A 12,729-nucleotide genomic window follows, 5' to 3' on the forward strand; every position below is an offset into this window, starting at 1 on the left:
GGTCTAGTTTCCAAAATGGGGTCACTTGTGGGGGAGCTCCAGTGATTAGGCACACAGCGACTCTCCAAACGCGACATGGCAACCGTTAAAGATTCCAGCATATTTTCCATTCAAAAAGTCAAATGGTGCTCCTTCCCTTCTGAGCCCTGCCGTGCGCCCAAACAGTGGTTTATGACCACATATGAGGTATCGGTGTACTCAGGGGAAATTGCCCAACAAATTTTAGGATCCATTTTATCCTGTTGCCCATGTGAAAATGAAAAAATTGATCCTGAAAGGAAATTTGTTTTGGAAAAGTTAAAATGTCCATTTTTTCCTTCCACATTGCCTTAGCTGTTGTGAAACACCTGAAGGGTTAATAATCTTCTTGAATGTGGTTTTGAGTAGCTTGAGGGGTGCAGTTTTTAGAATGGTGTCACTTTTGGGTATTTTCTGCCATATAGACCCCTCAAAGTGACTTTAAATGTGAGGTGGTCCCTAAAAAAAATGGTTTTGTAAATTTTGTTGTAAAAATGAGAAATCGCTGGTCAACTTTTAACCCTTATAACTTCCTAACAAAAAAATATTTTGCTTCCAAAATTGTGCTGATGTAAAGTAGACATGTGGGAAATGTTATTTAGTAACTATTTTGTGTCACATAACTCTCTAGTTTAACAGAATAAAAATTCAAAATTTCAAAATTGCGAAATTTTCAAAATTTTTGCCAAATTTCTGATTTTTTCAAAAATAAACGCAAAAATTATCGACCTAAATTTACCACTAACATGAAGCCCAATATGTCACGAAAAAACAATCTCAGAATCGCTAGGATGCGTTGAAGCGTTTCAGAGTTATTACCTCATAAAGGGACACTGGTCAGAATTGCAAAAAATGGCCAGGTCATTAAGGTCAAAATAGGCTGGGTCATGAAGGGGTTAATATAGAATCTGCCTATATGAATACAGCCCCCTAGTGGTGGCTGAAGACAGGATCTTATCATGTATCTCTGTATACAGGGAGCTCCACCTAGTGGTGGCTGCAGACAGGATCTTATCATGTATCTCTGTACACAGGGAGCTCCACCTAGTGGTGGCTGCAGACAGGATCTTATCATGTATCTCTGTATACAGGGAGCTCCCCCTAGTGGTGGCTGCAGACAGCATCTTATCATGTATCTCTGTATACAGGGAGCTCCCCCTAGTGGTGGCTGCAGACAGGATCTTATCATGTATCTTTGTATACAGGGCGCTCCTCCTAGTGGTGGCTGCAGACAGGATCTTATCATGTATCTCTGTATACAGGGAGCTCCTCCTAGTGGTGGCTGCAGACAGAATCTTACCATGTATCTCTGTATACAGGGAGCTCCCCCTAGTGGTGGCTGCAGACAGGATCTTATCATGTATCTCTGTATACAGGGCGCTCCTCCTAGTGGTGGCTGCAGACAGGATCTTATCATGTATCTCTGTATACAGGGAGCTTCCCCTAGTGGTGGCTGCAGACAGAATCTTATCATGTATCTCTGTATACAGGGCGCTCCTCCTAGTGGTGGCTGCAGACAGGATCTTATCATGTATCTCTGTATACAGGGAGCTCCTCCTAGTGGTGGCTGCAGACAGAATCTTACCATGTATCTCTGTATACAGGGAGCTCCCCCTAGTGGTGGCTGCAGACAGGATCTTATCATGTATCTGTATACAGGGCGCTCCTCCTAGTGGTGGCTGCAGACAGGATCTTATCATGTATCTCTGTATACAGGGCGCTCCTCCTAGTGGTGGCTGCAGACAGGATCTTATCATGTATCTCTGTATACAGGGAGCTCCTCCTAGTGGTGGCTGCAGACAGGATCTTATCATGTATCTCTGTATACAGGGAGCTCCCCCTAGTGGTGGCTGCAGACAGGATCTTATCATGTATCTCTGTATACAGGGTGCTCCTCCTAGTGGTGGCTGCAGACAGGATCTTATCATGTATCTCTGTATACAGGGCACTCCCCCTAGTGGTGGCTGCAGTCAGAATCTTATCATGTATCTCTGTATACAGGGCGCTCCCCCTAGTGGTGGCTGCAGACAGGATCTTATCATGTATCTCTGTATACAGGGTGCTCCCCCTAGTGGTGGCTGCAGACAGCATCTTATCATGTATCTCTGTATACAGGGCGCTCCCCCTAGTGGTGGCTGCAGACAGGATCTTATCATGTATCTCTGTATACAGGGCGCTCCCCCTAGTGGTGGCTGCAGACAGGATCTTATCATGTATCTCTGTATACAGGGTGCTCCCCCTAGTGGTGGCTGCAGACAGCATCTTATCATGTATCTCTGTATACAGGGAGTTCCTCCTAGTGGTGACTGCAGACAGGATCTTATCATGTATCTCTGTATACAGGGAGCTCCCCCTAGTGATGGCTGCAGGATCTTATCATGTATCTCTGTATACCGGGAGCTCCCCCCTAGTGGTGGCTGCAGAATCTTATCATGTATCTCTGTATACAGGGCGCTCCCCCTAGTGGTTGCTGCAGACAGAATCTTATCATGTATTCTTTGTATACAGGGAGCTCCCCCTAGTGGTGGCTGCAGACAGAATCTTATCATGTATCTCTGTATACAGGGAGCTCCCCCTAGTGGTGACTGCAGACAGGATCTTATCATGTATCTCTGTATACAGGGAGCTCCCACTAGTGGTGGCTGCAGACAGGATCTTATCATGTATCTCTGTATACAGAGATCTCCCCCTAGTAGTGACTGCAGACAGAATCTTATCATGTATCTCTGTATACAGGGAGCTCCCCCTAGTGGTGACTGCAGACAGGATCTTATCATGTATCTCTGTATACAGGGAGCTCTCCCTAGTGGTGGCTGCAGACAGGATCTTATCATATATCTCTGTATACAGGGAGCTCCCACTAGTGGTGGCTGCAGACAGGATCTTATCATGTATCTCTGTATACAGAGATCTCCCCCTAGTAGTGACTGCAGACAGAATCTTATCATGTATCTCTGTATACAGGGAGCTCTCCCTAGTGGTGGCTGCAGACAGGATCTTATCATGTATCTCTGTATACAGGGAGCTCCCCCTAGTGGTGGCTGTAGAGTTAGAAGTAGTTTTTACATTCAAAAATATACTTATTACATTATCCCATTAATTCTTTGTCACAACAGATGCTATACAAAGCTGTATGGGCAGGGCAATGAACTAACACTAACATTAACATTTTATACAGAACTCTTTGGTACTATTGTTTATTGAACTTTCTTTGCAGGTAAAATGTTTTAAGCGCTCACTCAGCAGACTATTGTGACACTGAGCTGTCAATGCGGATTATATAGTTCTCTGAAGTCACGGCTGTTGCAATAGAAGTGATGGCTGCTGGCAACTCTGTGTCCAAGCTCCTTCGTTTTTCTCAGGCTTCTGATCTGGGGAGATGGGCCGTGGAGGAATCAGCATTTGAACTTTCATCAGTTGCACAAAACAACAAATCAAAGTTAAGTTACTGACTTTATTTCCTACAAGCGCCGGCTCCTAATGAATCTAAACTGTGTAATGTTCTCTGCCGCCGACAGTCGCTTCCCAGCAGCAGCAGAAGAGCCATCAGTTCCTGTGAGAGTACAGAGATACATTGTGTCCTATGGACTAAACATTCAATATTGTGAGACTAAAGATGCTAAATACTACAAAGGGCATGCAGTAAAGAAGTCCTCCATCTCTCCGCAGCGCAACTAATGATCACAGGATAATGGGACGATGGATTTATCTTCATTCGGTCATATCCTGTAATACGAGTAGAGAAGAAAACAACAAAAACACAGGAATCAGTCACACGACAACAATCACATACTACATTCTATAAATTCCATTATTTTATTCTTTTTGGTGCTATAACCCCGTCATGAAGCACAGACTTCATCTTACAGGAGCTCGCTACTCCTATGTACAAGAATATAACTACTCTAATACTGCCCCCTATGGACAAGAATATAACTACTATAATACTGCCCCTATGTACAAGAATATAACTACTATAATACTGCCTCTATGTACAAGAATATAACTACTATAATACTACTCCTATGTACAAGAATATAACTACTATAATACTGCTCCTATATACAAGAATATAACTACTATAATACTGCCTCTATGTACAAGAATATAACTACTATAATACTACTCCTATGTACAAGAATATAACTACTATAATACTGCCCCTATGTACAAGAATATAACTACTATAATACTGCTCCTATGTACAATAATATAACTACTATAATACTGTCCCCTATGTACAAGAATATAACTACTATAATACTGCCCCTATGTACAAGAATATAACTACTATAATACTGCTCCTATATACAAGAATATAACTACTATAATACTGCTCCTATGTACAAGAATATAACTACTATAATACTGCTCCTATATACAAGAATATAACTACTATAATACTGCCCCTATGTACAAGAATATAACTACTATAGTACTGCCCCTATGTACAATAATATAACTACTATAATACTGCTCCTATGTACAAGAATATAACTACTATAATACTGCCCCTATGTACAATAATATAACTACTATAATACTGCTCCTATGTACAAGAATATAACTACTATAATACTGTCCCCTATGTACAATAATATAACTACTATAATACTGCTCCTATGTACAAGAATATAACTACTATAATACTGCCCCTATGTACAATAATATAACTACTATAATACTGCTCCTATGTACAAGAATATAACTACTATAATACTGTCCCCTATGTACAAGAATATATATACAATAATACTGCCCCTATAGACAAGAATATAACTACTATAAAGCTGGAGTCACACACAACGTATAAAAATACGGTCGAGAATCGCACAAATGTTCACTGAACAGTGATCCGTATGCCATCCGTGTGCAATGCGAGGATGCGATTTACTCGCATCTAAGCATCCGTATGGACATATAATGGATGCATGGCCTAAACTATTCGTGAAAACATATATACAGTCTATATATACACTACCGTGTTAGCCAGTAGATAGAAAAATATTCAGAGATTCCTCAGTGGTTGATACCTTTTCAGTTAGCCATTAAAAGGTATCAACCACTGAGGACTCTCAATTCTGAATATTTTTAGGGTCTCTTAGAAATGTCCTTATTTTTTAAAGAAAAGCACAGTTTTTTCCAATGAAGCTAACATTAAATGATTCAGAAATACACTCTATACATTGTTAATGTGGTAAATGACTATTCTAGCTGCAAATGTCTGTTTTGTAATGCAATATCTTCATAGGTGTATAGAGGCCCATTTCCAACAACCATCACTCCAGTGTTCTTATGGTACTTTGTGTTTGCGAACTGTGTAAGAAGGCTAATGGATGGTTAGAATACCCTTGAAAACCCTTGTGCAAGTTCGTTAGCACAGCTAAAAACAGTTTGGCTGATTAGGGAAGCTATAAACCTGACCTTCTTTTGAGCTAGTTGACAATCTGGAGCATTACATTTGTTGGTTCCATTAAACTCTCAAAATGGCCAGAAAAAAACTTTCATGTGAAACTCGACAGTCTATTCTTGTTCTTAGAAATGAAGGCTATTCCATGAGAGAAACTGCCAAGAAACTGAAGATTTCCTACAACGGTGTGTACTACTCCCTTCAGAGGAGAGCACAAACAGACTCTAACCAGAGTAGAAAGAGAAGTGGGAGTCCCCGCTGCACAACTGAGCAACAAGACAAGTAACAGAGTCTGTAGTTTGAGAAATTGACGCCTCACAGGTCATCAACTGGCAGCTTCTTTAAATAGTACACACAAAACGCCAGTGTCAGCGTCTACAGTGAAGAGGCGACTCCGGGATGCTGCCCTTCAGGGCAGAGTGGTTATATATATACACATATATATATATATATATATATTTATATTTCATACAGAGGTAGATAGCAGAATAGGTGATAATTCAATTGTCAACTTCTGTAAAATCATTACAGAACCCGACAGGATATGAGACATGGGTTACATACAGTAAACCATTGCATATCCGTTAGATTTATATATGACCCTCACTAATAATGTTAGTAGTGTGTGTATGTGTAAAGTTTAGGAGCTGTAGGTGTTAAATTAAAGGATTAATTCACAGAAAAACTTGCGTGGGCTCCCGCCCTATTTTCTCCGCCAAAGAGGGCAAGCCAGTGACTGAGGGCAGAAATTAGTAGCCAAGAGAGGGACCACTGTTTTTGTGCAATTCTGGCACTTACCCTCTCTCGTCCCATTGCCCTGTAGCGGGTGGCATATGGGGTAATAAGGGGTTAATGTCACCTTGCTATTGTAAGGTGACATTAAGCCTGGTTAATAATGGAGAGGTGTCAATAAGACTTCTATCTATTATTAATCCACTAGTCAGCGATAGTCACTGAGGCTGCGCTGACTCCCCGCCTGACTCGCGGTGAACCGACATCGTGGGAAAAAGTTCAGAAACGTTCCCACGCTAATTAGTTCATCTCCGGTCTGGCAGGGAGGCTTTGCAGGCAGCTTTTCCTTCATTCCTCCGTGGTTTACAGCCGGGGTGGTCACAGTAGCACTGCTCCCGGTTGTAAACTATTTAACCCCTTCAGATGGATTGCAGCGTGGAACTTGACTGTACGGCGGACAGGTATGAGATATTGTTGCTTTTTTATTTTGGATTTTTTACAGGAGAACGATGGCTTCGATTGGATGTGAAATAAAGATGGAAAAAATGCGTGTTTATTGATTTCATTAAAAGTCTATATTCTTAATGTGTGTTTTTTTAACCATTTCAGACTAGTGGATTAATAATGGAGAGGTGTCTTATTGACACCTCTCCATTATTAACCAAGCTTAATGTCACCTTACAATAGCAAGGTGACATTAACCCCTTATTACCCCATATGCACCCGCTACAGGGCAAGTGGGAAGAGAGAGGGTTAAGCCCCCGTCTCACATAGTGAGATCGCTAGCGAGATCGCTGAAGCGTCACCGATTTTGTGACGCAACAGCGACCTCGCCAGGGACGCAGGCTGGAATCGTCAGAAAAGCTGTTGTGTGACAAGGTCCCAACGACCGGCGAGGATCGCTGGATGGTTGCTGCGTCGCTGAAGAGATCTGCCTGTTTGGCAGCTTACTAGCGACCATTTAGCGATGCACCAGTGATCCTTACCAGGTCGTATCGTTGTCGGGATCGCTGGTGCGTCACTAAGTGAAAAGGGACCCTAAGTGCCAGAATTGGAGCATCTTACCGATGTGCTTTTTCTGGGTGGCTGGGGGCAGATTTTTTTAGCCGAGGGGGCCCAATAACCATGGTCACTCTCTAGGCTATTAATATCTGCCCTCAGTTACTGGCTTGCCCTCTCTGGCGGAGAAAATTGCACGGGAGCCCACGCAAGTTTTTTCTGTGAATTAATCTTTTAATTAAACACCTACAGCTCCAAAATTTTACACACACACACTACTAACATTATTAGTGAGGGACATATATAAATCTAACGGATATGCAATGGTTTAATGTATGTAAACAACCACGTCTCATATCCTGTCGGGTTCTGTAATAATTTTATAGATGCCGACAATTGAATTTTCACTATTCTGCCACCTATATGAAATTATATATATACTGTATATATGTGTGTGTGTGTCAATGACATACATATATATACTTATACTATGTGTATACATGTATTCTATCTATTCTATTTTAACATGTCAGTGTGATTTTACAGTACAGTGCACTGAATTGCCGGCTTTTCTCTTTTCTTTTTAATCAAGTACTTTTTATTAAGGCATATATCAAAAATGTAATACAGTCTGACACAAACTTCAGACAGATACGCAAAATTACAAAGTAGATTGAAACATTTTCATTTACCATGAACTAGCCCCTATACCTAGTACCCCCCTCTCCACCTCCCCCCAAACCCCATCGCAATATCCTTTATTATCAAACTGGTATAGTTATAAATTTATACCCCACTTCACAAAAGCTCAGCCGCACAAGTACAACTTCTGCAGAGGTAATTAACCGACTCCCGACCTACCCGTCAACAGATGCCACACCCGGACAATCCATCCTTCCGCCCCACAGATCTTCAGAATTGCCGGCTTTTCTAAACGACATCGGTGCGTATTTCTCGCCAGTCACACGCATGGTCCGTGTGCAATCTGTTGTTTTCTCGCCCCCATAGACTTGCATCGGCGAGGCTCGGGCGTAATACGGTGCAGCATGCTGCCATATACCCGCACGTATAATACAGGCGAGAGAAAACCCAGATGATGATGGGAGCCGCCCCATAGATGAACATTGGGACGAGTGCTGTGATTTTTTTCTCGCATAGCACTCGTCCATATTTCTCTCTAGCGTGACTCCGGCTAATACTGCCCCTATATACAAGAACGCACCACGCTTTATATTCCTTCCTTATGTGGATCGTTACCTGTGGGTTACGATTGTCCGGACGCACTTTCTCCATGTTAGGTGAGATTCCTGAAAGACCAGTGAAAGCCTCGGTTCTGACATGATCTCTTTCCTTCTTCCCTTTGTGATGTTTGCGCCTCTTGTTGTGTCCGATCTCTGGATCCTCGGTCTGCGTTGATGACAAATACGCGGTTTTGCGGTTTATCTAAATACAGTAATGCTGTTTCTTGCTGCATATAAGCTCTGCACTACTGGGAGTGTACAGCAGGGGGCGCTCAGTGGTGAAGTCAGGTGTAGAGACTCTGGAGAGATGATTTGGCCACTATCGGTCCTGGCGATCACTTGATCACTGATGATTGCTGTGTGTTATCTCTCTGTTTACTTTTAATGGATCAACGCGAAGATGATTTTAGCTTTTGTAATTTTTTAAAAATATTTTAAAAATATTAATAGCCTTGAGGGGAGACGACGGGCAGGAGGTTAGAGATCCTGTGGGCATGCTATTAAATTATATAGGTCAGAGGCACATCCGACAGATCCAGAGATGAATGGTTTCTGGGTCAGAGCCGATTGTCTGCAGAGAGTCAGCAATGATTGGATCGACCGTTTAGCTTGGAGGAGCTGGAGGTGGCGCTGGCCTCTATGGCTAATGAAGAGGCTCCAGGGATGGATGGCTCGCCTGGTGAAGTATACAAGGCAGGGTTAGATAGAGGTGAGCTTCCCCGGTCCAGGCGGGAGGCAATTATTGGCAAGGACCCTACTGAGCCGGCCTCGTATCGCCCAATCTCACTACTAACGACGGATGCAAAACTTCTGGCTAAAATGATGGCTAAATAAAGTGATGACATCTATAGTGCATGGGATCTAACAAGTCCACAGCGACGAATTTGAGGAGACTTTTTATTAATATGCAAGTGAAGGCGGATAGTGACGGGCATGGAGCGATCTCGTCGTTGGACGCGGCCAGAGCGTTCGATAGCGTAGAATGGAAATCCTGGTGGGCTACGCTGCAGCGCTTGGGCTTTGGGGAAGTGTTTATCAGATGGGTTCAGTTGCTATATACTGCTCCTAGGGCCAAGGTCCGGGTACATGGGCCAATGTCTGAGGGGTTTCCTTGTTTAGAGGCGCACGGCAGGGAAGCCCTTTATCCCCTTTATTGTTTGCTGTAGCAATAGAGCCGCCACTGGCAGCAACGATTACAAGGGATCAAAAGATGGTAGGATTTAAATATGGGATACAGGAGGAAAAAGGGGCGCTCTATGCTGACCACACGTTGCTATTTTTGGGAGATGGTGATGAGGGTTCTAGACGGATATTCTAGTATATCTGCATTATTTGGGATCAGTCCGTTTTGTTGCTGCTGGGTGACGGGACTCCGGATCAGGTGGTGACAGAATTCACTTACTTGGGCATTAGGGCGTCAAATAATATTGAAGATTAGGAAAGACTTAATTTGAACCCGCTGCTCGGTAAATTTACACAGAAAATTACGGCACGGAGGAAATTAAATTTCACAATGGCTGGGCGTGCTAACTTAATAAAGATGACACTTATGCCTCAGCCACACAATGCACCGGTTTGGCCGCCTCAAAAGAGATTTTATAAAATTAACGCCATTTTCCGTGATTTGATACAGAAAGGAGGTCGAGCTCGTATTAAGTTGGAACTGTTGCAACGTCCAAAAGTTGATGGCGGTTCCCAACCCATGGTGGTTGTTATATTGGGTCCCAGTGCCAGCATTTGATAGGATGGGGGGGATCATGATCTTATAAGCTCAGCGGGGAAGGTTATATCTCATGTGGCACGGAGGGGCCCGCCGCTGGCTGCTCGGGAGGCGGGTAAATTTTGTCTGAATCCTAAAAGGTTTCCAACTTTGGCGTTGCTTGAAAAACTATGGAAAAAAATAAAGCTATGGAGGGGTATAGGGGAATACACGAGGTGCACAGCCATTTGGTTTGACCCCCCGGCTGACTGAACTGCTAAGTCTACGGAATTCTGGACAGTGGAGAAGACTAGGTATATGGCATGTGTCGCAGTTGCTAGATGGTGAGACACTTCGGGAAGAGTTCCCTTTGGAGCATACTATGTTTTACCAGTATCTGCAGCTGCGACACTCCGATAGTGATACAGCATGACAGTATGTTGAATACACTTGGCCCCCAGAGGGGCACTAGGGGGTCTTATATCGATAATTTACAGGGGATTGCTGGGTACGTTTTTGGATAGACACCCATTGATGGCGAGATCCAAATGGACAAGGGATCTGGGAGACATATCGGACGAGCAGTGGGAATATCTATGAGTGGATCTGGGAGGGGGTCGCAGTTACACACTATACATAGGGTATACAGGACACCTGTGTGGATGAAAAAGGCTGGACTAAGGGCAGACTCTGGATGGCCGAGATGTACGATGGATGAAGCGGACATTCTTTAGACGCTATGGTCTTGTCCAAGATTACAGGCATTTTGGATTGGGGTCCTAAAATTTAGTGGAAAGAGTGACGGAAGCAAAATATTACTCGGGATCCATTGGCGTGTATTTTAGGACATGTAGAGGAGGTGGCGTCGGAGGCATGGGGTAGGCCAGCAATAGCCAGACTGCTTTAATCTGTAGAGTTAATTCTGTAATCCTCATGGAACGAAGCATCTACATGAAAAGAGGCAAGAGAATATCTGGGGGGGCCGGATGGACTTTCCCGAATTGGCTTCTGCAGAACTCGTCAAAAATAGGATATTAGGGTTATAAAAAAAAGTGTACAACATTGTAACGCATGGATAAGGATCGCAGATGCGTGACGGGGGGGGGGGGGATGTGTTTGGTGTATTTGCATTTATTAAAAAATGGGGAAATTATTATAATTTGTACTCTACTGTATATTTATGTATGTAATATTTCTAAAATATAAAGTATTTGATTTAAAAAAAAAAAAATATTTTTAAAAACATTTTTTTCACTTTTAACTGTATTTAACTTGAGCCCGTGATCGTCGGATCGCTTGTACTATACGCAGCGATTCCACAGTAGTGCTACGTATGGCAAAAGTCCTGGTCCAGTGCTAAACGCTGGCTTTCACAAGAGTAATGACAGTCACGGGGGTCTTCAGCAGACCCCCAGCTGAGATCACGGTGACGGGAGCGCCAATAGGTGCGTGGAATGATGGGAAAGATGTGGACATCGAAAAGTCAGAATCACGACATAGGGCATTACTGTACATCATATATTGTGGAGGGGTTAAACAGCCACAAATAAAGGATTGGCTGAAAACAGTTAGAAACCCCCAAACCTCAATCACATGGGGAGCACTAAAGAAAAACGAAAAAACAAAGACGGTGAACACAAAGGACAAACGGGTGAAAAACACGAAAAACAGACAAAATGGGCACAAATGCAAAGTTACAGAAGGTTTGATTGCAAAGTTGAATGATTAACCCTTTGTGATCCTGGCTGAGATTCTACTGCAGGGAGCGTGCATTACCGGATAGTGGGAGTGCATTACCGGATAGTGGGAGTGCATTACCGGATAGTGAGCGTGCATTACCGGATAGTGGGCGACACGTGCATTACCGGATAGTGAGCGTGCATTACCGGATAGTGGGAGTGCATTACCGGATAGTGAGCGTGCATTACTGGATAGTGAGCGTGCATTATCGGATAGTGAGCGTGCATTACCGGATAGTGGGAGTGCATTACCAGATAGTGGGAGTGCATTACCAGATAGTGGGAGTGCATTACCAGATAGTGGGAGTGCATTACCAGATAGTGGGAGTGCATTACCAGATAGTGGGAGTGCATTACCAGATAGTGGGAGTGCATTACCAGATAGTGGGAGTGCATTACCGGATAGTGGGAGCGCATTACCAGATAGTGAGCGTGCATTACCGGATAGTGGGAGCGCATTACCGGATAGTGGGAGCGCGTTACCAGATAGTGGGAGCGCGTTACCAGATAGTGGGAGCGCGTTACCAGATAGTGGGAGCGCGTTACCAGATAGTGGGAGCGCGTTACCAGATAGTGGGAGCGCGTTACCAGATAGTGAGCGTGCATTACCGGATAGTGGGAATGCATTACCGGATAGTGAGCATGCATTATCGGATAGTGAGAATGCATTACCGGATAGTGAGCGTGCATTACCGGATAGTGAGCGTGCATTACCGGATAGTGGGAATGCATTACCGGATAGTGAGCGTGCATTACCGGATAGTGGGAATGCATTACCGGATAGTGAGCGTGCATTACCGGATAGTGGGAATGCATTACCGGATAGTGAGCGTGCATTACCGGATAGTGAGCGTGCATTACCGGATAGTGGGAATGCATTACCGGATAGTG

At 43.6% G+C, this 12,729-nt stretch overlaps 1 protein-coding gene across 1 annotated transcript in view; it reads right to left on the bottom strand.

Annotated features, from left to right (window-relative positions):
- Positions 1–3,199: 3,199 nt before the first annotated feature.
- Positions 3,200–12,729, bottom strand: part of LOC141054055 (uncharacterized) — a 40,928-nt gene continuing 31,398 nt past the window's right edge. Inside the window, exons 6-7 of the mRNA XM_073551225.1 lie at positions 8,417–8,566; positions 3,200–3,744 (exon numbers count right to left, since the gene is read on the bottom strand). Of these exons, the coding sequence (XP_073407326.1) occupies positions 3,730–3,744; positions 8,417–8,566 (165 nt within the window). The 3' untranslated portion in view covers positions 3,200–3,729. The remainder of the gene's footprint in view (positions 3,745–8,416; positions 8,567–12,729) is intronic.

Source organism: Dendrobates tinctorius, unplaced genomic scaffold, assembly GCF_039654945.1.
Source record: "Dendrobates tinctorius isolate UK_male_01 unplaced genomic scaffold, ASM3965494v1 ptg000173l, whole genome shotgun sequence".
NCBI lineage: Eukaryota > Metazoa > Chordata > Amphibia > Anura > Dendrobatidae > Dendrobates > Dendrobates tinctorius.